Below are 24397 nucleotides of genomic sequence, written 5' to 3' on the forward strand. Positions count from 1 at the left end.
CAGATAGATGTAAATACATGCTCATTATCATTTCCAAAACTGAAAAGTGTCACCTGTTGGATTTGAATTGCCGTCAGCTTTACATACTACATTCAACAACATGTCTACAAAAGATTGACTAACGGGATGCCTGTAAATCATCAAATAAATGGGTTGCATGGTTTGTCGGGTGTTTGTGTAGAGCGGGGGTGGGTTTCTGTATCAGGCACTATTTAAGAGATGCTGAGACTGAGGCTGATCACAGTCAGTCATGGGTCGTCCTGGAATTCAGCTGCAGACATGGACACTGTGTGTCCTCTTGAGCTGGATGTGTGTGGGTTTAACAGAGGCAAGACCGTAAGTTTCTCTGTACTGTTTCTCATTTTGTTTGTGTAACAACTAGTCAGTGTTTCTTCCTCTATCAGACCAAGTGAGGTATCTGCTGTATGTGTATGTTTCTGTGGCTGTAGGCAGTATATGGTCACCATTCCTGCGGTTATGGAAGCTGGAGCTGAGACCAGATTCTGTGTGAGTCTCCTGCAGTCAACTGAGACTGTGGACATGACTGTCACTCTGATGTCCAATGTGGAGAACACAACTCTCCTCAAGCAGTCAACCGACAAAGACCTCCATCAATGCATTTCATTTACGGTCAGCTCTCATGATAGGAAATATGTTTATTTGGAAATAGATGAATAAAATATTACGAGACTCTTGGTGAATTCTGTTTTTACAGTATGAGATTGTGTTTTCTTTTTGGGTAGTGTCTATAAAATATATTTCTATTATAGTCTCCTACAGTGCAGGATACAGAGGTGCAGACATTGGAGGTGGAGGTACGAAGCAACAGATATCACTCAAGAGAAGTCAGGAAAGTCATGTTCAAAGCCTATCGACCAATGACATTCATCCAAACAGATAAACCAATCTACCTTCCTGGACAAACAGGTAACCATCAATGATGTTGAACCCAGTATACTACCATATCCCTGTGAAAACAGCTTAAGATAGGTAGAAAACACTTTGCCACAATGTCAAAATACCACATATATGGACTTTTTCAGAATTTGAAAAACAAAGTTTAAAACTATTTTTATGACTGTTTAGAGGTAAATTGGTATGTGGCATCTCCCATTTCTCAACCCTTTTTTTTCTTATGACACTCGTTGCTACATATGTTGGCTCTGGCTAGCTAACATAACTGCAATAGAGAAGTGCTAAATGCCAGCTATTAGCAGTAATAACACTAGTCCACTACACAGAGTTTATACTTACAACTAGTGGGAAATTACTTGTGTCTGTATTTTAAACCATTAATGAGCATTACAGGTTAAAGCTTTTTAAAGTCATGCTTATATATGAAAACAATTAACATTAGGAAGAAGTTCCTGCTGTTTAGGAGATGCACAAGCTAAGTGTATACATACATACAGTACCAGCCAAAGGTGTGGACACATCTTCCCAAGGCTTTTGACTGGTATTGTACATTACTATATATTAAATTAGTATTGCTAGCATACATAAAAATCATGCTTTTTGCATTAATCAAAATGTACCAGAAATATGTGTCAGATGTGTTATGTTTATGGAATAGCTCATATTGCATACTTAGATTAAACACTTACAAACATGCACCTTATGAAAATCCAGGGCTTGCTATTCACTCTCAAAGAGATTAAATGGAGGTTTCCTTTTTGTGATATTGAAAAATTTCTATGTTACTTTTGCATTTGTGCAGTTTGTAGCATAGAAGCAACTTCTTATGTTGATTATCTTACAAGCTATCATCAGTCATTCCGTTTTGTTTCCCCCTGTCTAACAGTGTCTAAACCATACATGGGATAATAATGATTTAGTCTTAGTAGACAGATGTTTAACACTGTTTGATATGAGCTTTGTGTAATCTCTTTTTCAGTCAGTTTCAGAGTCCTTTCAATGGATACCAAGTTCAGACCTGTCAATAGTGTGGTGAGTGAACTGTCTCTCTTTTCTTTCAGATTTAATTTATACTGGTGATACTGTATGATGCCCCAGTTATACACACCAGTTAGTTGAACTGAACAAATGTTGCATAATAAAATTATCGACATGGATGTGCTATTTAACCAAGCATGTTTCTAGTCAATCTGCTCCTGAACAAGGGTCAATAGTACAACCTGGGCCCCTTTAGGTAAACCTGCTTGTGCTGAGTCAAACGATTTTCGCTGATCCTGCGATATATCTGTCAACCTCTATCATTTCTCTCTGTCTTTTGTATGCAGCACATAATCCTGTTTTCATAAGAAATAACTGGAACTATGCTAAAAATGAAATAAAAATGTCTTTGTTTGCTTTTCCAAAAAGTAGTAAAAACTATTATTCAGAATGCTTGTTTTATTTGAATGTCTGTTAAACCTGTTTCATTCAAAAATATAAGCATTCTAGTCTATATTGACTGTGTACAGTACAACAATGATTGTAAAGTCCTGAGTATGTGTCATCACTGATCTCCTAAATAAACTTCAAATACTTTAACTTGAACTCACAGGATAATGTGTGATGAGAACAATAAACTAACTCATTTAACAAGTCTTTCTCTTTCTCTTTTGCAGTACAATATCATTGAAATTGAGGTAAGGCTATAAAGAAAATATTCACTATCCAATATCCATTTTTGGAAGTCATTAGCAGAGGGGGTTGGGTTGGGTTTTTTATTTTCACACTATCCAATTGCCACCCCTTAAAGCTCATGAAATATTCATCATAAGTGGGACTTAAGTTCATATTTCTCTCAACATTTTTAAACTATGGGTCAGTGACAAATAAGGATTGGCAAGATGAGCATTTCAAAAATATCTTCAAAAATTGTCTTAAAAGCAGCATTAGGTTTTTAAAATATACATTTTATATTTTTGTTGGTTTCATGTCATTTGAGATGACATTTACACAATTTCTTTTTTACCAAAAGTAAGACTGAATGCTCCTGAAAATGTCAAATGGTGTAACCACAAAATAATGATAAATATTAAATATTTGATCCATCTACAGTGTAATTAAGTGGACTTATAACAAGAATTACTTCATTTAAAGAAAAACTTGAAATGGTTTCTGATTGACATGATTCCCCAGATTAAATGTAATATTTAGAACAATTGTATTCCATTAGCTTTATTTAATATAAAAAGTTATGATGTCAGATCATGCCAAACTAGTTGATGTTATGGTTATACCACTTAGACATTTTTGCCATAATCCTCTAATATATTCTCTCAAAATGGAATAATTAGCTGAAATTTAATGCGGGGTCCACAAAAATAGGATGTGTGCAAGTTATTCATGCATTTATTTTCACATTTTAAACCCTTTACATTTGACTAAACCACATGGACACAAAAAAATATAAGTGACCTATATTAAGATTCTTAAGTACCAAATTCTGTTGCAAGATATTATCAATATTTACTGATAACAATATACCTGTCACTGGACTTTTAGCTTGTCAATACATTCATCTGAAACTATTTATTAATAATTTCAGATAATAAATATAATAATTAAATACAATGTCAAGTACAATTTTACACTATGTAAATGTCAGCCCAGTGTCATATGAGTGACTGAGGAAGAAGAAGATTCAGTGAGCAGTATGGTTAGGGCTGTGTTTGACATGAGTTTCCTATTTGTGTCTTAAATACATACTTCCCATTTCCTTTCATTTAACAGGATCCTCAGAGCAACCGGATTGGACAGTGGCAGAATGAAACATCCGATAGTAAAATACTGCAGTTTTCTTACTCCTTGAACTCTGAGGCCCGTGAAGGAGTCTACCAAGTTATTGTGACGTCTGGTGAAGTCAAATTCTACCACAGGTTCAAAGTTGAGAAATATGGTAAGTAATGGTTCATTTCTTTTTCCTTCTATTTGAATCTATTTGTAATGCAGCAAGAATGCTGATGAGTATCCTTTTTCCCCCAGTTTTGCCTAAATTTGATGTAACATTGAAAGTACCTGATGAAGTAAGTATTGAAGAGGAATACATCACAGTTGATGTATGTGCAAAGTAAGTAAATATCTAAAATAGATCCAGTTTTTTTGAGTCAGTGACCCTTTTGGAACAACATACTGATATTTGTTTGTTTGTTTTTGTTTTTCCATCGAACTAGGTACACATTTGGACAGCCTGTGCCAGGGAGTGTTAAATTTGAGATGTGCAGACCTTTGAGTCACTATTTTGGACATATTTATGAAATAACCCCTGAAGGGGGAGTCCCAGACATCGGTGCCCCATGCCACAAGGAGACAAAGCAGGTACAGTTGTTATAGTGATCATTTGTTTATGTGCTTCCAACAATGAAACCCTCTGTAACCAACTGGGAAATACATAGACGACTGTTCTAACCTATGTAATATTTTGTTTTATATAAATAATGATAAGTTCTATATCTGTGTTACTCCAGGAATCCAAAATTCATTTTACAGCATAAATCTTGTCAACGACTGATTTTCCTAAAATACGTTTGGCTTCAGTTTTCTTGTCTTCCAGTTGTTTTTCCCTTTTTGTTCTCCTTTTCCTTTAATTTGTTCTTCATATGGACAAAGAACACCCCCATTTTTCTCTACACTTGACAGTTCACATTCTAATCTCTCATCAAACACACTGAATACTGTTGATTGTGAACTACCATATTACCACATACACTCAAATCTGTTTGGATCCACTTGGGTATTTGACATATTGGCATTAAAAGGAGACCTGATCTGATTAGATCCAATGAGTTGAACATGGACCCGAACTCTCATCAGAGCAAGAACTGCATAAAGCCAATTCTCTTCATGAGGCACCTTTGCTACTCCTGTAGATATTCCTGCCTTATAGACTATATTTCTGAATATAATATATTTTTAAAAAATGGAAGGAAGGAAATTGAAGTGTGAAGTTGAAAGTTTTTAAAGGAGAAAGTATGAGCACTCCTTCAACTTTTTCTTTTCTTTCTTCATTTGATTTCACTTTCTAGATGGATAAGAAAGGCTGTGCCACTTTGACCATCAAGATGTCCACTTTCACAAAAATTGGCGAAAAGGCAGTGCAAGATGCTTTGGATATCAAAGCCCAAGTGGAGGAGGAGGGGACCGGTAAGTCTTCTTATATTTTATAACATTTATATTTCAAAAAATGAATTTGTATATTTTTAAAACAAACAAACAAACTACAATGTTATGTATGTTTACAATATGATCTTGTGCAGGTATTTCACACCAACAAGGGAAAAGAACAATTATTTCCTATGTTCTTGGAAAGCTGTCATTTATTGACACACCCAAGATTTATGAGGAAGGATCAACTGTGGAAGGAAAAGTAAGTGCAAAACCTGGTCTTTACTTTTCTTCACACAGTGTAACTGAAACAATGAGCGTGCTCAATGATACAATTTGTTCTGACAGGTTAAAGCAGTATACCATAATGATACACCCATTGCTGACAAGCCACTCTACTTGTTTGAGGGACAACATTGGTTCCAAAAACAGCACCAGAATCTCACAACTGACAGCAATGGTATCGCTACTTTCTCATTCAGCCCAGCTACCTTCCAAAGGGACATCTACCTCACTGTAAGTAAGAAGTAGCGTTAACAACCTATGTCAACACATCAAAACTCTCTCCCCCAGATGATAAAGCAAATCAAAAGCTCAAATCTACAATGGAGCTGGTGGCCATATTGGAGCTACTTTCTATACCAAAACATTTTCTTTGGTTGTGATTTTACCACCAACCCAATTGATTAATTTTATGGGTAAAGGAGATCAGCTTTTGAATAATGTTTGTGAAATGTTGCTATAGGACACAAAGCATATTGGTGAACAACAGGAAAATGACACTAGTTGAAACATAAAACCATTCACAGAACATTTTCTAAAGATTGCAACAGCCTTAACCACCATGAGTTTATTTATAAACTTTATTTTCTACACTCTAGATCAGCACCGAACCAACACGGGCGTACACCCTGTATAGAACTCCATACTATGAGGCTGGAGAACACACATTGTCTTTGATGGAACAGGCATCCCCTGATACAAAGTCAGTGAGCTTCCTGGAGGTGAAGAAGAAGGATGGACCACTTCCCTGCGAGTCAGAAGAGGACATCTCCATTAAATACACTGTTGCTGGAGAGGCTCAGGGTTCTGCAGATTTGATGTATCTGGTGAGTGGTGGGCAAGCTTGTTTCTCAACTTGTTCTCAGTTGGCTCTTCCAGAAACATGGACACTGATTTTGAGAAACCTCCACAAGTCTAAGAAAAGTCATTATTTGCAAAGGCAACCGCAAAGTGAGCAGCAAATGTGCAGTAGTAGCAAGCTGTTTTAAAAAAGTTTGTAGATTCAGTTTTATGTTTTAACATCCTGAATGAACTAATATTACATCAGTGAAGTCAAATCCACAATGCTGGATTTGTAGGTTAACAAAGCCAACATTTGAAAGGACCGCCTTCTCACCAGTCAGCTGTGAGACAAAAGTGAGTCCTACAGGATCCCATTATGGTCAAAATAGTGACAATTATAGGAGATCACAAGTAGTATGACTTTTCTAACCCTAACCCCAAACCCCAACCCCAACCCCTAACACAATTCTGTTATAAAACAAAGCCTCAAAAGCAGCTTCAACTCTATTTTCCTATGTTTTACATGCATGTATTGTAACTACACTGATGTATTGAGAGCCCTTCCAAACAAAGGGTGACCTAATCTCAACACTGTACCTGAATGTAGACACCCTGATGTAATGTGAGAATTACATTTAACAGAGGGCTCTCCCACTGCTACCAATTGATTGTTTTTGTAACTTTTACCTTATGAACTCATTACTGACACACCTTTTGATATGGACATTACTCACATATTCCACTAAGAACTTCATAACACTGTTGTAATCTGTTGTTAAAATGAAGGTAAATGATTCATTCTTTGTGTCGTTTTCTCTCAAATGCTTCAGATCTTATCCAGAGGAGCCATTTTAATGCTGGGCTCTAAACAGATTCAAGTAGAAGATAAACCAGGTGGGTGACTTTGATCACAAGTTTGGGTGGAGGCATGTGAATGATGACTGTTAACAGAAAGCAGACAGTTCATAACAGTCGGTTTGCTTTTTCAGTGACTGAGGGTGAGGTGTCCTTTAAGTTGAAAGTGTCTCCAGAGATGGCACCAGGGATTGTTGTAGTGGCTTATGCTATCCTCCCCAGTGAGACTGTGATGGCCCACAGTGCAGACATATCCACTGAGAAATGCTTCAGTCACAAGGTCAGTGGGAGAGGAAAAAGAATGAAGATGTGTCTGTCAAATGTGGCTATGGAATCATACACCTGCTGAATGACAGGGGATAGTAACATGTTGCCCTCACTGAAAACACTCATTTGAAGTAATAAAGAGCAAAAGAATGTTGATTTGCTGCTACTAAATCAATTTTGGAACTGCAATTACTGACCCTTGCTGTAAGAGGGAAGGGGATAAATGATCTTGGCGATTCCACTAAAATGCTTTCTGTGTAAGAATTAATCTGGTCTGTTGGCATTTGTCAAAAATATAAAGGAATTAAAGTACAACACACATTTGTGTCATCTTGAGGGGAACACAGGCCCTCAGGTCATACCTCTATAGTCCAGATGGTGCACTATCTGTATTGTGTATGTCTCAGGTATTGCTGGAGTTTTCTCAATCTTCAGCTGTCCCAGGAGAGGAAAGCACCATGCAGTTGACGGCTCAGCCTGGTTCTCTGTGCGGTGTTAGTGCTGTCGACCAGAGCGTCCACATCAAGGAGCCAGGGAAGACTGTGAATGCAGACAAGGTAACTGCTGCATCATCAGTCACACAGAGGTCACAGGCTATAGCCCACCAACCACTGCAGAGATATAGGAAATGAACTTAAGCACATTTAACGATAATGGTACAGTAACTGCTGAGAAATGCAGCTCAAGTGGGTGTTTTGCCCCATCAGCCACAAGGGAAAGACAAGGAGTCCATTCTAGTCAAGCAGCAACTACTACAGCTTGAGATTGAAGCAAATGCTGAAGAACCTTAAATTGCAATGCCATTGACAGCCACTAGATGCTCCAAATGAATCCCATTCAAAAAGACTCAGCTTCTCTTTGACTTTTTTTTTTCAGCGAGCCATTCTGGTCTCAATCACTACATTTTGGCTTTCTAACAAGTGTTCTGTTGGTCATTTTGGAAATTATCGCTCCATTAATAAGATTGGAAGACTCATGGTCACACTGTGTACATTGTTTGACAGCTGTGATTGACAGCTGTCTCACCTGCTGCTCCCCCTGGCTGTGGGACTCTCACTGAGTCAGAGTGTGAAACTTGCATTCCTTATTTGGATGTTCCTGGCTTCAAACAGAAAAGATGAAGCATAGAGCAGCAACTCTGGCCTTTAAACCGGCTCCAATGCAAACCAACGGTTGACATTGCAACTTGATATGTCCATCTTTTTTATAAAGTCTATGTTACTAGCCCATTTCCCACCTCAAATAAAGAGCCTTTCCCTAAACATTTCAATGGGATAATTCCAGGTGTGTTTCCCTTTTAGTGGATGAGACAATCCCAATCAAGACTACCAAAAAAATCTGAGGAGTTTATTCAAACTTCTTTTTTATGACCAATTTTAATTGCTGTGGTATTGTCTTAAAATATAAGCAGTTTTAACAGTCTATTGTGTTGCAGATTATAACTTTGAATCAACTTTCTTTTCAGATTTTTGACTTATTGCCCGTCACAAAAGCATCCTATATTCCATATGAAGTTTTTGATTCTGAATCATGCATGCATGTGAGACCCAGAAGATATGTTTTCCCCAGACGTGACCGGACAGATGATGCTCATACAGTTTTCCAGGTAATTCTTACACAACAACGACACGCAAAACATAATATTTCCTGTTGCACATGTGATGAACTTTTCAGTGACATCTCTGTGTGGTTGGATTATCTAGAATAATGGGCTGAAGATGGCAACAAATGTATTTATCCGAGTGCCTACATGCCTCCAGTATAGAGGAAGAGAATACTACTACGGCCTATATGGTGAGTTTGTTTCGACTTTTTTTCTTTTGTATGACGTTAACTGTGTCATTGCTACCATTCACTTCTGTTTAAATATTTTTAGGGCTGCACCCAAAAAATGGCTGAGTCAATGCATCATTCAATAAATACCCGAGTCGACTAGTACATTGTCAGTGGAAACACTTTTTTCTCTTGGAGGCTGCATTTAATAAAGAAATAAAATAGTAATTTAATATTGATTAGTATGTAAACCTATAACAACAAAGAACAGTGTTTGTACCAAGATAAATGCGTACTGTAGATGAGAATACAATCCCCTCCCCCCTCCATGCTGTGCTGTCAACTTTGAAAATCCTGATTTGGGGGACAACTCTAAATATCTTCCGGTTTCTTTTCAGGAGGCGGTGGGGGGTATGGGTCACCTGGTGGACCCGAAATGACTTTTGGTGCAGGTGCTCCACCTGGACCAGACCGCTCTCTCGGCGGTCTTCCTCCTCCACCAATAGTGACAGTCCGCTCTTTCTTCCCTGAGACTTGGATATGGGACCTGGTGGAAATTGGGTGAGTTTCTGACACAAAGGGTTTTGATGATCATGAAATGAAAAAATGGGAGTCTCAAGATAATAAACTGTGGATGTCTTAAGAGAATTGGATGCTGTGTTCGAAGATGGTGTCCAATTCATTAAAAGCTATAGAAAGATGTTTTTAGGCTTCCCTGGGCTTCAGTGTTTTAGGGCATGAAGCATGGGCATTAGAGTCCTACTCTAACTATGCTGGCTGACTTCCTTAACACATTGATCTCATGAAAATAATTTGCTGATGTTTCTTTGAGACTTTTTCTTTTTAACCCCTGATCTGCTGATCTAGAGAGTCTGGAACAAAGGATGTTCCAGTCACTGTCCCAGACACCATCACCACCTGGGAGACGGAGGCTTTCTGTTTGTCCCCTCATGGTTTTGGCTTGGCTCCTCGTAAAGAGTTCACCGTCTTCCAGCCCTTCTTCCTCGAGCTCAGCTTGCCCTACTCAGTCATCCGGGGGGAGCAATTTGAACTAAAGGCAACCGTTTTCAGCTACCAGTCCAACTGCATGATGGTAATTCATATTTGTACACACTTATTAGTGTTACATGACAGTTAGACCATAAACCGCCTCCAAAACACCATAACGTTTTTTGTGTGTTGACCATGGTAGCTGTTCTGTGAGGCTGTATGTAGGAAAAGTGGTGCTTTAAGCTACATGATTATGTCAGCAACATGTTCATAAGAGTGGAGCAGAGTGCAGTGAACAATCTGAAAAGACACACAAGGGAAAAGTCCACTGATTCAGACCAGAGTAAACCAGCAGTAGGTTTTTTGTCATTTTATTTAAACAGCATACAGTTATTTTACGGTCATAGCACATTTTGGTTCATCCCTAGTGTTACAGTGTGTTGTATCTTTTATTCTTTTATTCTTTTTATTAGCAATGGGACTTTTTATAAATCAGGTTTGGTTGGCTACAAAAAGGCAGCAGTTAGCAATTGTCATATGCCAATCATCAGTTTTATAATCAATGTCTGTCTCTCTTAAACAGGTCACTGTGACTCCAGGCCCCTCCTTAGATTACAACCTCACTCCCCGCTCTGGTAACCAGTACACATCCTGTCTGTGTAACAGTGGAAGAAAAACTCTCACCTGGACCATGGTCCCTACGTCCTTAGGTGAGTGTCAAACTGTGTAAACTGCTGTCCCTTTTTTACCAGCACGACTCCTTCAGTGAGAACACACCTCTGTAAAAAATCAAACATTTTAGAATATTTTGGAACTTTTAAAATCTAAGAAAATTATCAATCAAGTTTCACACATAGTTTGTGATCATTTAAAGGGGTTATGAACGTGACTGTGAGCGCTGAGGCTGTGGCTTCTCAGGTTTCATGTGACAATGAGATTGTGAGCGTTCCAGACAGAGGTCGCATTGATGTGGTAACACGACAACTCATTGTAAAGGTTGGTAGCCTAAAAACAAGATGACAAAGAAAAACATTTAAATCTATTTAATGTAAGATAAAAGTAACAATGGGACTCACACTGTCCTTTCCTCACAGGCTGAGGGAACTGAGATGACAAAGACCCACAACTGGCTGTTCTGTCCTAAAGGTCAGTATTGTTGATGGGCCATCAAACATTGTGTAAAAGGAGAACCAAATGCTCTAAGTTAAAAAGGGTGGCATGGATGACATGTTAAAAATGTACTTGAGACATTTAGTTGTGATTTCTGCTTTCTCCATCTCAGCTGACTGTTTTCTGTCTGTACACAGAGGAGACATTGACAGCGGATATAGATTTAAAACTCCCTGAGAACGTGATTGATGGATCTGTCCGTGCCTCAATATCAGTCCTGGGTAAACACACACTTTATTTGTATTTGAGTTTTGCTTTAACTAAACAAATCCTTAAGTCTAATCCGCTTCCTCCAAGCCTCCTCCAATGGACACTGGGGCTGGAGTGTCAGGACATGTTCTGGTTTTACACTTATACAACTTACACTAAAATCATTTTTATGTAACACATTAAACAAATTTCTATGGTCAAAAATGTGCAAAAGTGCTAGTGATTGCAGGATTATGCCTGTACAAGGAACCCCAAAAAAATGCAATACAGTAGTGGGAAAGAATACAGAAACTCCTTGCGTGGACTGCCTGCTGTATCTGTTCTTTTTGAAACTTGTTATATTTAAGAAAAATAGTTTGAAATAAAAACATATTTTCATGCTGTAGTTTGTGTAAAACATTTGACTTGCTGTTTCTAAGCATATTACTTTTTTAACCATATACTTAGTATTTTGCAAATAAAGAAAATGCATTTTTACAAATCATATGTATTTTAATTAGTAGTGTTTATCAAATACATTTAGACACGTAGTGTTTTTGTGCAGGTGACATCCTGGGTCGGGCCTTGAAGAACCTGGATGGAATGCTGAAGATGCCGTATGGATGTGGGGAGCAGAACATGGCTCTCCTGGCTCCCAACATCTACATCCTCCAGTACCTGAAAAACACAGATCAGCTGACCCCGGCCATCAAGGAAAAGGCTACCAACTTCCTGACCAGTGGTGAGTCTTTGATTAACACCTTCAAACCTGCCGTTATCATTATTCATCAAGTTGTTTTGTGTTTGCTATCATTACTTCTTAGCTTGGCAGAGAGGTTATCTCTCAAACTTTCAAATAACAAAATTACATGATAACAAAGTATTACAGTACATGACAAAGAAGAAGGAAGATAACAAGAGACTTGAATTGATGACAATAATTACCACTCGTACTTGTTGTCTCTGGTTGGTCTGGAGGCTGAGTGGATTTCTGATAAGTTTTACTTTTCATTTTCTCAGATTTGTCTTATTAACAGTCCCTAAAGAAAAGAAACTCAGCAATGTGTTTAAACATAAAAGAGGAAAATTGTAGGCATTTCTATTAAAGTCCAATATAAAATATAAAGTGAGACTAAGAAAATGACTGAAAGGGATTGAAAGAGATGAAGACAGTGTTGTGAGAAAAATCATAGATGAACATAACTGCTGTATATTGTCAGAGAATACATGTGGCATGATTTGGTATAACTGAGGGAAAAATAACTGACATTCAACTGATATGCAGTTTATATAATTTTAATAGAAAATCATGAAGGTAAACCTGACAAATACTTTTGTGGAAATAAAAGTGTTTAATAGATATACTTTCATTGTTACACAGGCTACCAGAGACAGTTGAACTACAAACATAACAATGGTGCTTACAGCACATTTGGAACAGGACAAGGGAACACTTGGTGAGAACATTGCTCAATCATATCTACATATACTTAGGGTACAGTATATGATGTGATCACTGGCAGCTGGTGGCTTTTGTCTTTTGGAAGCTTTTAGTACTACAGATTAATGATATGATTATCACTTTGAAGCTAATTACTACATGAATTATTGTAACCTTTCAATCATGTTTGTTATGGTTATTGTATTGTGGTGACTATCATGAGTGCACACTTCAAGTGCTTCCTCTTGTCATAGTTTCTCAATGTCTAACCTTGTTTCAATATCCTCAGGTTGACTGCTTTTGTGCTGAGATCCTTTGCCAAAGCACAGTCTTTCATCTACATTGACCCAGAAAAGGTTCAACAGACTAAGATTTGGCTGGAGAGTATTCAACGCAATAATGGCTGTTTTGAACAGTTAGGAAGACTCTTCAATAACAGAATGAAGGTACCATAAGATCAAAGTTTCCATTCATGGTACAAGTCAGTTTATCAATCAATCAATCTTTATTTATATTACACCAAATCACAACAAAAGTAATCTCAAGGCAAGTCTAAACTGTATTCTTTAATTTAATTTAAAAAGCATAGACATCTAGGTATCTACAACTCCAGGTTTCCTGTGAGATGAGAAAGCACAGAGAACTCCGGGGGAGAAGTTTAAGTTAGTGAATGCATTTATAGTACATGAATGTAAATGGATATAGATGGATAGAGAGAGGGAAGAGGAGAGAGGAGCCTAGTGCATCATGGGAGTCTCCCGGCAGTCTAAGCCTATAGTAGCATAAACTAGGAGCTGGTCCAGGATAAGACTGGCCGGCCCTAACTATAAGCTTTATCAAAAAGTGAAGTTTTAAGCCTACTCTTAAATGTAGAGAGGGTATCTGGTCCCTGGAAGACCCTATTCCCAAGTAAAGGGGATAGGGTCAAGAGTATATGCAAGCCTGAATATTTTCTGTACAATGCTGATATTATTTATAATGCTTCCTCTCAACAGGGCGGTGTGTCTGATGAAGTGACTCTCACTGCTTACGTCACTGCTACCTTCTTGGAGATGGGCATTTCCAAAGATGTGAGTACTGTCTTTCTAAATATCTCCAGTTGTGTTCACTGCCAACCCCATGTGGTAAAACATGTGAATACATGACATAAACCAATAACTTTCAAGTAAATTTGCCATAATCACACTTCCATCATTGTCTTCCCAATGTGTTTTTTTTTTTTTTTTTTTTTTTTTTGCAAGGAACGGTATCTTTCATAATAAACTACTGTATAGCTTTAGTATACTGCATTTCACAGCAAGTCCTGCAAGCGGAACTCGTTAAATGCTAACAACATTACTTGTATTTTCAGGAAAGTGATGACTGACTTTTTTGATTGCGTTTTTAAAAAAAAAATCAAGTTTGGACAAGTAAGAACAAACTACATGTAGCTTAGCCCAAAAGCACAGTATAGAATAAACACCATGCTGTTTTTTGGTGGTGCTTGTGTTGCCTGACAGATTTCAGACATCCTGGTAATATTACTGTAGGCAGCTAATAGCCTCACTGTTATCCACAATTTTTACATCTTTGGTGCCAATTCAAAAATGCCTCCACCACAGATGAGTCCATTAGAATAATCAAATATACAATAAAACAATTACCCATTTTTGCTAGCAGTCACTTACAAAAGTGTTTTTAATAGCTGTGATAATGCAAACCCAGACTACATGAAGTGAGAAATGTGCTGTTATTCCTACTGTTAGTTTGCAGCAAAGATAACTTAAAGAAACGAGATGTCACCATTTTTGATACCACACCAACAAAGCATCATGGTCAACGTGATTATGATTATTTACCTACAAGGAAATTAGTTTTCAGAGTCGATTTATACACCAGTGAAGATTCAATTAAGATTCAAGCAGAGACCGACGAGAATATGATATTGACCCGGACAACAATTTCTTCTCTTCCATCAACAATAACTGTGACTATTATACTGATGAACAGTTCAACAGGAGAATTAAGACAGATAGCAAACTATCCATCATCCACTTCAATAGCAGAAGTCTCTATGCAAAGTTCGTTCAAATCAAGGAGTATCTGCATCAGTTCACAAAACCATTCAGCATCATTGCCATATCTGAGACATGGATTACTGCAAATAAAGGCTTGAAGGCTATGAATTTAGATATATAAATAGACAAATTAAAGGGGGAGGAGGAGTTGCTATGTATGTGGATAAAACTCTGAAATTCAAGGTGTTGGACAATATGTCTGCAGCAGTGGATGATATTTTGGAATGCATCACAGTTAAAATTTATAAGGAACAAAATAAAAATGTAATCATTAATTGTATATACAGAGCACCAGGCTCTAGTATTGATATGTTTAATAAATTCTTTATAAATGTTGGACCTGATCTGGCAGGAAAAATCCCTGATTATGGGGCAGCTGAAATAAATATGGATAAGTTAATAAATAGAAATCCTTACTCCATGTTCCTCCAAGCAGTAGATGAAAGGGAAATTACTAATACTGTTATGAACTGTATTAGTAGATATATAGATATAGATATGAGTGTATGAGATATGAGTGTAAAAAAGGTAATTGAGGGGATTTCTAAATCATTATCATTATCTTATCATTCCAAACAGGCACATTCCCTAATAAAATGAAAATGGCAAAAGTCATACCACTATACAAAACTGGCAGCAGACACCACTTTCTTTAATATACTTTTTAACTTCCACAATTCTCTAAAATTCTTGAAAAACTTTTTGACAACCGACTGGACAAATTTATAGAAAAAAACGAACTCCTCACTGACAGCCAATACGGATTCCGGGCAAACACATCAACATCACTGGCATTAATAGACTTAATTGAAGATATCACAAACTCTATAGACCATACAAAAATATGCAGTTGGGTTATTCATTGATCTTAAGAAACCATTTGACACAGTAAATCATGACATATTAATAAAAAAACTGGAACGTTATGGTATCAGGGGGGTAGTTCTTGTGGTGTCCCCCAGGGGTCAGTGCTGGGCCCCAAACTTTACATTATGTATATCAATGATATAAGCAATATATCAAAGATATTGAAGCTTATTTTGTTTGCAGATGACACAAATATCTTCTGTACTGAGATTTCCTCTGAATTGTGCAAATTAAAGATATGGTTTGACATAAACAAGTTATCACTGAACTTGAACAAAACTAAAATAATGATATTTGGTAACTGCAGAATGAATTCACAAGTTAAGATACAGATTGATGGAGTTATTATTGAAAGAGTTGCTGTAAATACATTTCTTGGGGTTATAATAGATGAAACACTCAGCTGGAAACCACATATAAAACATATACATTCTAAAGTATCAAGAAGCATTGCAGTATTAAACAAAGCAAAGCAGTTCCTAGATAATAAATCACTCCGCATTCTCTACGGTTCATTAGTCTCTCCTTACTTAAGTTACTGTGCAGAGGTTTGGGGTAATAATTTCAAAAGTACATTACATCCATTATTTATTTTACAGAAGAGAGCAATTCGAATAATTCACAACGCTGGTTTTCAGGATCATACAAACACACTATTTTTACAGTCAAAAATACTAAAACGTGCAGACCAGGTAGAATTACAAACTGCACAAATTATGTTTTGGGCAAAAAACAATCAACTACCAGGAAATATTCTAAGATTGTTCACTGAAGGAGAGGGTTGCTATAATTTAAGGGGATTGTTTAAATGTAACTGTGTTAGGGTGCATAGGACGAGGAGAGGTTTTTGTTTTTCTGTCTGTGGGGTGACATTATGGAACAGTCTGAATCTAAAGCTCAAGGAATGTCCAAACATAATACAGTTTAAAAAGAGGTATAAAGAAATGATTTTTATGAGGTACAGGGATGGAGGTGTTTAAGTAACTCAGGTGCCCGTTGTTTGTATGTGTGCGTATGTATGTTGTATGTACGTAAGTATATCTATCTATGTATGTATGTGTACATATGTGGATGTGTATGTATATATGGGGATGTATATATATGAATATATGTATATATGTATGTATGTATGTATGTACATATGTGTATGTATGTATGTATATAGCTATTTTTGATGGAAAAAATGGAAAAATGTAGCAATGATTATAATATTGATAACAGTAAATATAGATGTAAATATTGACATTACATATAATATTAGTAAGAATTGTAGGATGTTATGAATTAATAATTAAATTAGGAGCTAGCCAGCAGCGATTTAAGAAGTAGGGGTGGGATTCAAGAAGTGTTGACTTCTTCCCACTCCCTTTCGAATGTGGTTGACAGTGCATCATATTTTCTGTCAGGTGTAAGTTCACTGTTTTCAGTGAGAATATTGTGCTTTCTTTTTTATATGTTGTTTTTGTTTTTTTGTTTTTTTTCTTCTATCACACATTCAAAATTAAAATAATCTTATCTAATCTAATCTAATAAAAGAAATGATTAAATAAGTATTATTTCTTTTATATTATTATTAGCTTATTGTTTACATAAAATTCATAGCTGGGACCTTGGCCACTTGATATAACTTCTATTTTTGCTTGTAACACAGTATTATCTGCCCAATTTAAATTTATAGCTTAATAATGGATACTTTTCTTCAGCATCTGGGAGCAGTTTGATGAAAGAATTAGCTCTGCTAACTAGCTACGGTTAGCAGCTAAATAGAGGCATGGCACACACAGCACAGAACAAAACGTTAACTGAAGTTCTCTGTTCTGTTGGTTAGCATTGTTGGCTTAATTTAGGAAAGTCATTGTGCTAGACTAGGTTTATGTTGGTCTGTGTTGGCAGTAATGTTGCTATCTCTGTATGAGTCTTTGTTCAGTTTAGTGGTGCTGGTAAACAGTTTTTGGCTGTCAGTGGTTAGCTGCCAGCTTGTGTCTCTGTACCTGCTATTTATGGACTTTATCCTTGAAGTCAGAATTGTCTCAACAACACTAATTAGTCTTTATTGAAACTCACTGAAGAGATACTTGATGTCTTAATTCATTTAAATGTCTTTGAATAAAATTATAATTTAACATGACAGTTTAAGGCATTTTAAGAATTGTCTTTGGTCTATGAAAAGACATAAAAGAAAATTAATGAGTAGGTTTAAGATAAAACAAAAGCAGTTGAGTCACAGGCACATACACTATAATGTGTATTTTGATCTGTTTCAGGATGCTGTGGTGAATAAGAGCCTGTCTTGCCTCAGGGAGTCCGCCAGTGAACTGGATAACATCTACACTACAGCTCTGCTGGCGTATGTCTTCACCTTGACTCGAGACATGGAGGCTCGAGCTCAACTTCTGGAGCAACTAGACAAGGTTTCATTAAAAGATGGTGAGTCACCCTCCTAAATGGCATCACTCTGGCTTCATTACTGTGAATGTAGCTCAACTTGTGCCTGTTTGTTATTTGTTGTCTGTTATGATCTGAGTAAGCATGTTATTCTCTTGAGGACAGGAATACTATGCCTGAATATGGACATGTGGTACTCTCATGCTGCTCAGTCCAGCTAAAAACAATTTGATGCAGTTTACGACTGTGCACTGCACTTCACTGTGTCACTGTATTTGGATCTCTCTTGCAAAAGAGGTCCTGATCGTAATGAAACCACCTGATTAAATAAAGGTTATATATTGTTATTCGCTGTCTTTAGGGGGTTTCCTCCACTGGTCTCAGTCAACAACAGAATCATCAACCTCTCTGTCTGTGGAGATCAGCTCCTATGTGCTGCTGGCTAAACTCAGTGCCTCCCCTACTACTGAAGACCTGGGCTACACCAGCCGCATCGTCAGATGGCTGACAGGGCAGCAGAACCATTACGGAGGCTTCTCCTCTACACAGGTACATCCCAAACAGCTGATAAAATGGCATTGCACAAATGTGAGCTGTGGTTCATTGAGCTTACAATTTCTGTGTTTTCATCATCTGATTTACTAAAACGGCAGCTCATTAGGCAAATTAGCGGTTTAATTGCGCCTAGCACTTCCCTCCGGATGAAAACTCCAAGTGAAAGAGAGTTTATAGTCCCAGTTCTCATATGGGATTTATGTGTTATCAGAGTGGTTTTGATTACGACATAGTTGCAGGTCGCAACTCCACCTGAGAAACCGTTAGGCCATAGCTAATACAATTACAATCTTATGATCTTTAACATATGTCAATGGATTAATAAATGGTCTGTACTTATGTAGCACTTTTCTAGTCATAATGACCACTCAAAGTGCTTTTACACTACATCTCATTTACCCATTTACTCGCTTTCATGCACTGATGGAAGGGGCTACCACACAGCATGCCAACCTGCTGGAGGAGCCAGGAATCGAACTGCCAATCCTGAGCCCGCCATTATATCTGTTAACTTTTTTTTTAACAAATCACCTCTTTCTGTGAAGCCTCAGAAAATCCAGTGGAAATGTATAATCTAACTCTCAGTTAGAAGTAGGCTTTACGCCGATCTGGCTATATCGGATCGGCCGATATTTAGCATTTTATGCAATTTGTGAGATCGGCTGTAATGTCTTAATTTGCCGATCCGATCAATGTCGATCAATGTCGTAGATTGCAGATGGCTTGTGTTTTATCTGTCTCATTTACTCTGAAGAAGTTCCACACCACCGACATGTTTGTTTGAATCTGACAGTTAGTTTTGAGCCCTGTCGCGATGAGACAGAGAATAAAGTTTTTTAATCTTGAATCATGAGCTGTCGGATTCAAACAAACATGTGGGTGTTGTGGGCAGACAGATAAAACACAAGCTATTTGCAATCTGTGCAACACTAAAGTACGTCGTGGGGAAGCATCTGCAAAATGTTTCAACAGCACAAATGTACCTGGAGGGAACACGAGGAGGAGCATGCCGAGTTTAAGAAATGGAGCGTGGACAAAGAAGACGTGATCGGATCGGTGATCGGTTTATTTAAACTCACTGATCGGTGATCGGCCACAAAAATCATGATCGTGTAAAGCCTAGTGAGAAGCATGTATCTAAATATCACCCGATCATAAAGATCCCATTTCAAAAATGTGACAGGAGTGTCTGTTATTTTATGTTAGTTTTGCTAACTAGGAACTTTGACCTGCAATTTTTCTAAACCACACAGGATGCAGAGAGAAATTGTGTCTAGGTAAAGATAGGTACATATGCACTTAATGTTGTGTGTGTGTGTGTGTGTGTGTGTGTGTGTGTGTGTGTGTGTGTGTGTGTGTGTGTGTGTGTGTGTGTGTGTGCGTGTGTGTGTGCGCGCGCGTGTGTGTGTGTGTGTGTGTGTGTGTGTGTCTGTGTTGTAGGACACAGTGGTAGCGCTTCAGGCTCTGGCTCTCTACTCCACTCTGGTGTTCAGTCCAGAGGGTTCAAGCACAGTGACAGTTCAGTCTCCCAGTAGCCAGATGACATTTGATGTGAACCAGCACAACAAACTGCTCTACCAGGAGAAGACACTGCAGGATGTGACAGGAAAGTACAGTCTGGAGGTGAAAGGAACAACATGTGCTGCAATGCAGGTCAGTGAACACTAGGGTAGTTGTTTCTTGTTCCAAATAAGGAATGAAATCTGACCATTTCATTATCATTTAATCATTTTGTCAAAAAGATTGGGAGACACAAAAATTAAGGATTTATTAATTTAAAATATTCTTTCCCCTACCTAACGAAAGAGGCAGTATTGCTCAAAATCATTTTCCAATCAAAAAACCTTAAACTACAATCATTAGCTTGTGAAAACAAGATTCTCCAGCGGTAAAGGAAATTCCTAACATTCCTATTCACTTTTTATGAATATTAAACCTTGCTTGTTTACCTGTTTTACAGATTTCTCTTCATTATAATATCCCAACTCCTACTGATGTTACTACTCTGAGTGTTGAGGTAAAACCAGAGGCCACCTGCTCCAGCACATCCGCCAGACCTAAACTCACTCTGAAGCTAAAATCACTGTAAGTGCATCCACGGTACAACTATGATAGAAGAATACTGTAATTTTAAACAAACATGTTGGAAATGTTTGGAAAAACTTTGTAGTTATATTGTAGTACTGTCAATGCCTTATATTAAAAACTCTCTTTGCATAAAACTAGCACAACTATAGAGTACATAGTGATATCTCACTGTGTATCACATTTTTATGTCTCCATCACAGCTATAGGGGAGAGCAGTTAATGACAAACATGGTGATCCTGGACATCAAAATGCTCTCTGGATTTGTCCCAAATCCAGAGTCTTTGAAGAAGGTAATTTATTACTATAGTTTTAACTTGTAATATTTGTGTCAGGTGTTGAAGTCATGGTAACCCAGCTGAATATCATGTCCTCACAGCTCAAAGGTGCTCCGCTGGTGGATAATGTTGAACAAGAGGAAGATCATGTTCTTTTGTACATACGGGAGGTAAGAGGAATTCACAGTGGACAATACTACATGATGCTCTTTAGATTTATTACTATTTATGTATCTGTTTTTCTTCTAACAGTTACCAAAGATCGTGGCCATCAACCACAGCTTAGAGCTCATACAGGAGATCCCTGTGCAGAACCTAAAGCCAGCCGTGATCAAGATCTATGACTACTATCAGCCAAGTAAATGACATTAACCCCAAATCTACTTCCAGACAAACTGACCAGTTATCAGAAGTATCATTTTGAGCACTACAAGTTGTAAATGTGTTGACAATTTTTTGTTTTTTCTCTTCTTTTTTGTCTTTCCTCTCCTTCCTCTTTTTCCTCTCAGGTGACCAAGCTGAGATAGAATACACCTACCCCTGTGCTTAAGGTTACCATCTGCAATGACATACAAGAACACTTAAAACTATAGTTTAATAAGAAAACCAAAAAGAAGTACTGATTTAAATTGGTTTGAAAAATAACAGATAATCTAGGTATGTACAATGATTTGGAAATCAACTGCAGCATGAAAAATGAAGGGTGGTCAAGATATGTATCCTTTCCCTGTCCTTGAGGTCAGCAATTCACAAATATTGGGCAGACATGTGGGTGTTGTAATCCATCATCGCTGTTTGAGGATGACCACACAGGTATGTTCACTAGGAAATGGTTTACTTTTACCTGAGGACCGCTGTTGATATGGCACAATCAAACATCCCACACAGTTTAAAGTGCACTGTTGGAGAACTGAACAAGTTTCTGTGACATCAATATATAAATTAGATTGAGGAAAACCTTGTACCCTTAGCTGACCAATCCTAATGATGGAGATTAAATTAAAATAAATTGCTGAGAGGACTTAAGTACAATAAGAAAAAAATAAATCAATAAATAAGGTGCAAATCACATCACAATTAAAAGCAGTACTTTCTCTACCACTAGTCAATAGTCATAGTCATCTCATAAAAAATAATGCAATCAGATAGTGCCTGGTGGGTCAAGAATCAAAAATGTGAGTCCAAATTACTGGACTAGGGCTGCAGTGGTCTATAATGCCCATTACAGTGTCCTAGTGTCTCAAATCCAATAAACAATGTATTTACGATTAATTAATTAATGTAAAACCATTTCATGGACGACTTCTTAACATTTTTTACAAACTTTTGGTTAATATTTAAATTAGATTTATTAGAAAGTGTTAAATTGGTGTTTTAGATTTACCTAATTACATAAAACTGCTTTAGTGAAGTGCCTCTCTGTCCTACCTTTGAAACAAAGATAAACATGTCTTTTGAAAAACAGTGTGTCAAGTTATTATTAGAGAACCAGATAACAAGCTCAGTTAGCAAGAAAAGTCCTTATTGAATGAAATGATTTACACTTCCAAGCACAAAATGTCCGGTGGGAGGAAACAGCACAGTACAAACAATAGATAGAAGTTCATGTCTGTTATGAATGACTAACACTGGCATGTCACAGCTGGCTAGCATTTTAGCAGTTAGTTTGCCAGCTACACCAAGTTTCCTTCTAATAGTCAATATGTAACCAAGCTTCTATAACCAAATGTTAAAAGACGCACAGATAAATGGGCCTTTACTGGATGTGAGAGACACTGTGGGTTAAACTACACTAGTTTGAATTATTACAAGAGTAGAAACTAGATCCCATTTGGGACCAGAAAATCATTTGCATGGTGACGAAAAAGCCCTTAATGAATGCAAAGTGAGCAAAGAATGCTCTCAAGGATGTAGCCGGGAAATGTGTCTTTGTTAACGATCAAGAGAATGCCTCATAACCTAAACCCCAGAGGAGTCACCACAACATGCAAACCCCTGGTAATCCACAAAAGACCAAAGCAAGCAAAGAGCTTCAAGGGGGAGGGATTGAACATCCTCAGCTGGCCAAGTCAACCACCTGATCTCACTCTGATTGAGCTACAGTCAACATGCTGAAGACCACTGTGTAGTAAAGGAAGAGAGACTCTACAACCAGCAAGAGCTGAAGATGTCTGCTGTGAAGTTCTGGGAGAACATCACCAGGAAACATACAAAAGACCTGCTCTTGTCTGAGCTCTTAAAATTTAGCATATTTTTGTTTTTTTTTTCAAATTGAATGGGCTTTAGTACAGAGCCTGAAGAAGAAAACATGTATAATAATAATAATGTTTTTTCATCTCAGAGATTAAACAAAAAACGCTCATTTTCTTTTCCATCAATTGCAATTGAAAGTATTTGTAAAAATACACTAGACAAAGCTTAAATATAATTATGTTTACCTTGTTTATGGTAACATCCAGAGCCCGTTTGAATGACCCACTGACAGCTTTGTAAGTAGAAAGTAAGGGTGAGCTCAGCCAGGCACCCATCTTTTACAAATATTTGTTGTACTTCCATGAAGGTGACACCCCTTTGGTGAAGATATATTTTCATAAGGGGTCATGCATAGAGTCTTATGATAAAAAGTAGGAAATAAGGGCTGTAATTTTCCAGGAGATATTCCATTTAATGGATTTGTATGCGGTTCCTGACAAATGGTTAGATAAAATAGAACCACTCGCAGTTGAGCGGGGGCAACAGCGCCCCCCATAACTTAAAAACATCTCAGGGCAGTTAAACAAGCAGAATATAGTCATATATGATATATCGTGGAATAAACCGTCAAAGAAAAATCCAAACAAACTTCCTATTGTAAATATACAACCACAAATTATGTCATCCCTCCGCTGTTTCTATGGTTAAAAGTTGTGTCTGGTTGCATAATATTCCTAGTAACAGCTACTCCAATGTCTCTGGATCATTTTGAGTCGATTCAAGCCAGTTTCCATCGTCCTCACGGTTTTTGTCTCCATCTAGTGGTTGAACTGTGCTATTGTGACAGATTAAGCCAACTGCACTACTTTCTAGAGGGCGTGAACTTCCTGCTGGAGCTCAATTTTTTCTTAATTCGTCAATATTTAAGAATAAAAATTTTAATTTTAATTTCCCGAATTTCTGAGCTGTGGAAATTAATAAATGTAAAAGAAATTGAAAAATGTTGACTCTTGGATGCCATTTTTCTTTAGATAGTATCAGTTGCAGGACAAAACGTACTGCATTTGTGTATTTGCATAACTTTTTCTCTGAAGACAGGAATAAGATCATTCTCTAAAGCAAGTGTTAACTAAAATCAGTGTCACAGATAAACACGTTCAATTAGACGATTTTG

At 37.4% G+C, this 24397-nt stretch overlaps 1 protein-coding gene across 1 annotated transcript; it reads left to right on the forward strand.

The window, feature by feature from the left end:
* Nucleotides 1–207: 207 nt before the first annotated feature.
* Nucleotides 208–23392, forward strand: LOC128361054 (alpha-2-macroglobulin-like). The gene is made up of 35 exons (XM_053321619.1): nucleotides 208–336; nucleotides 450–630; nucleotides 771–927; nucleotides 1895–1947; nucleotides 2571–2591; nucleotides 3682–3847; nucleotides 3934–4018; nucleotides 4122–4266; nucleotides 4974–5091; nucleotides 5205–5314; nucleotides 5401–5568; nucleotides 5934–6161; nucleotides 6948–7011; nucleotides 7107–7252; nucleotides 7647–7796; nucleotides 8705–8845; nucleotides 8943–9099; nucleotides 9465–9573; nucleotides 9880–10105; nucleotides 10586–10712; nucleotides 10877–10998; nucleotides 11097–11148; nucleotides 11310–11393; nucleotides 11927–12103; nucleotides 12743–12818; nucleotides 13092–13248; nucleotides 13798–13872; nucleotides 17991–18153; nucleotides 18473–18660; nucleotides 20107–20319; nucleotides 20627–20751; nucleotides 20955–21045; nucleotides 21132–21200; nucleotides 21283–21388; nucleotides 21540–23392. The coding sequence occupies exons 1-35, from the start codon at nucleotides 251–253 to the stop codon at nucleotides 21578–21580; spliced, it is 4377 nt and encodes a 1458-aa protein (XP_053177594.1). The 5' UTR covers nucleotides 208–250; the 3' UTR covers nucleotides 21581–23392.
* The last annotated feature ends 1005 nt before the right edge of the window (nucleotides 23393–24397 follow it).

This window comes from Scomber japonicus, chromosome 6, assembly GCF_027409825.1.
Source record: "Scomber japonicus isolate fScoJap1 chromosome 6, fScoJap1.pri, whole genome shotgun sequence".
Taxonomy (NCBI): Eukaryota; Metazoa; Chordata; class Actinopteri; order Scombriformes; family Scombridae; genus Scomber; species Scomber japonicus.

Coding starts and splice junctions, on each gene's coding strand:
- LOC128361054 (XM_053321619.1), top strand. CDS start 251: ATGGGTCGTCCTGGAATTCAGCTGCAGACATGGACACTGTGTGTCCTC. Junction 10,106..10,585: donor ACCAGTCCAACTGCATGATG/GTAATTCATATT, acceptor TCTCTTAAACAG/GTCACTGTGACTCCAGGCCC. Junction 11,394..11,926: donor TGCCTCAATATCAGTCCTGG/GTAAACACACAC, acceptor GTTTTTGTGCAG/GTGACATCCTGGGTCGGGCC.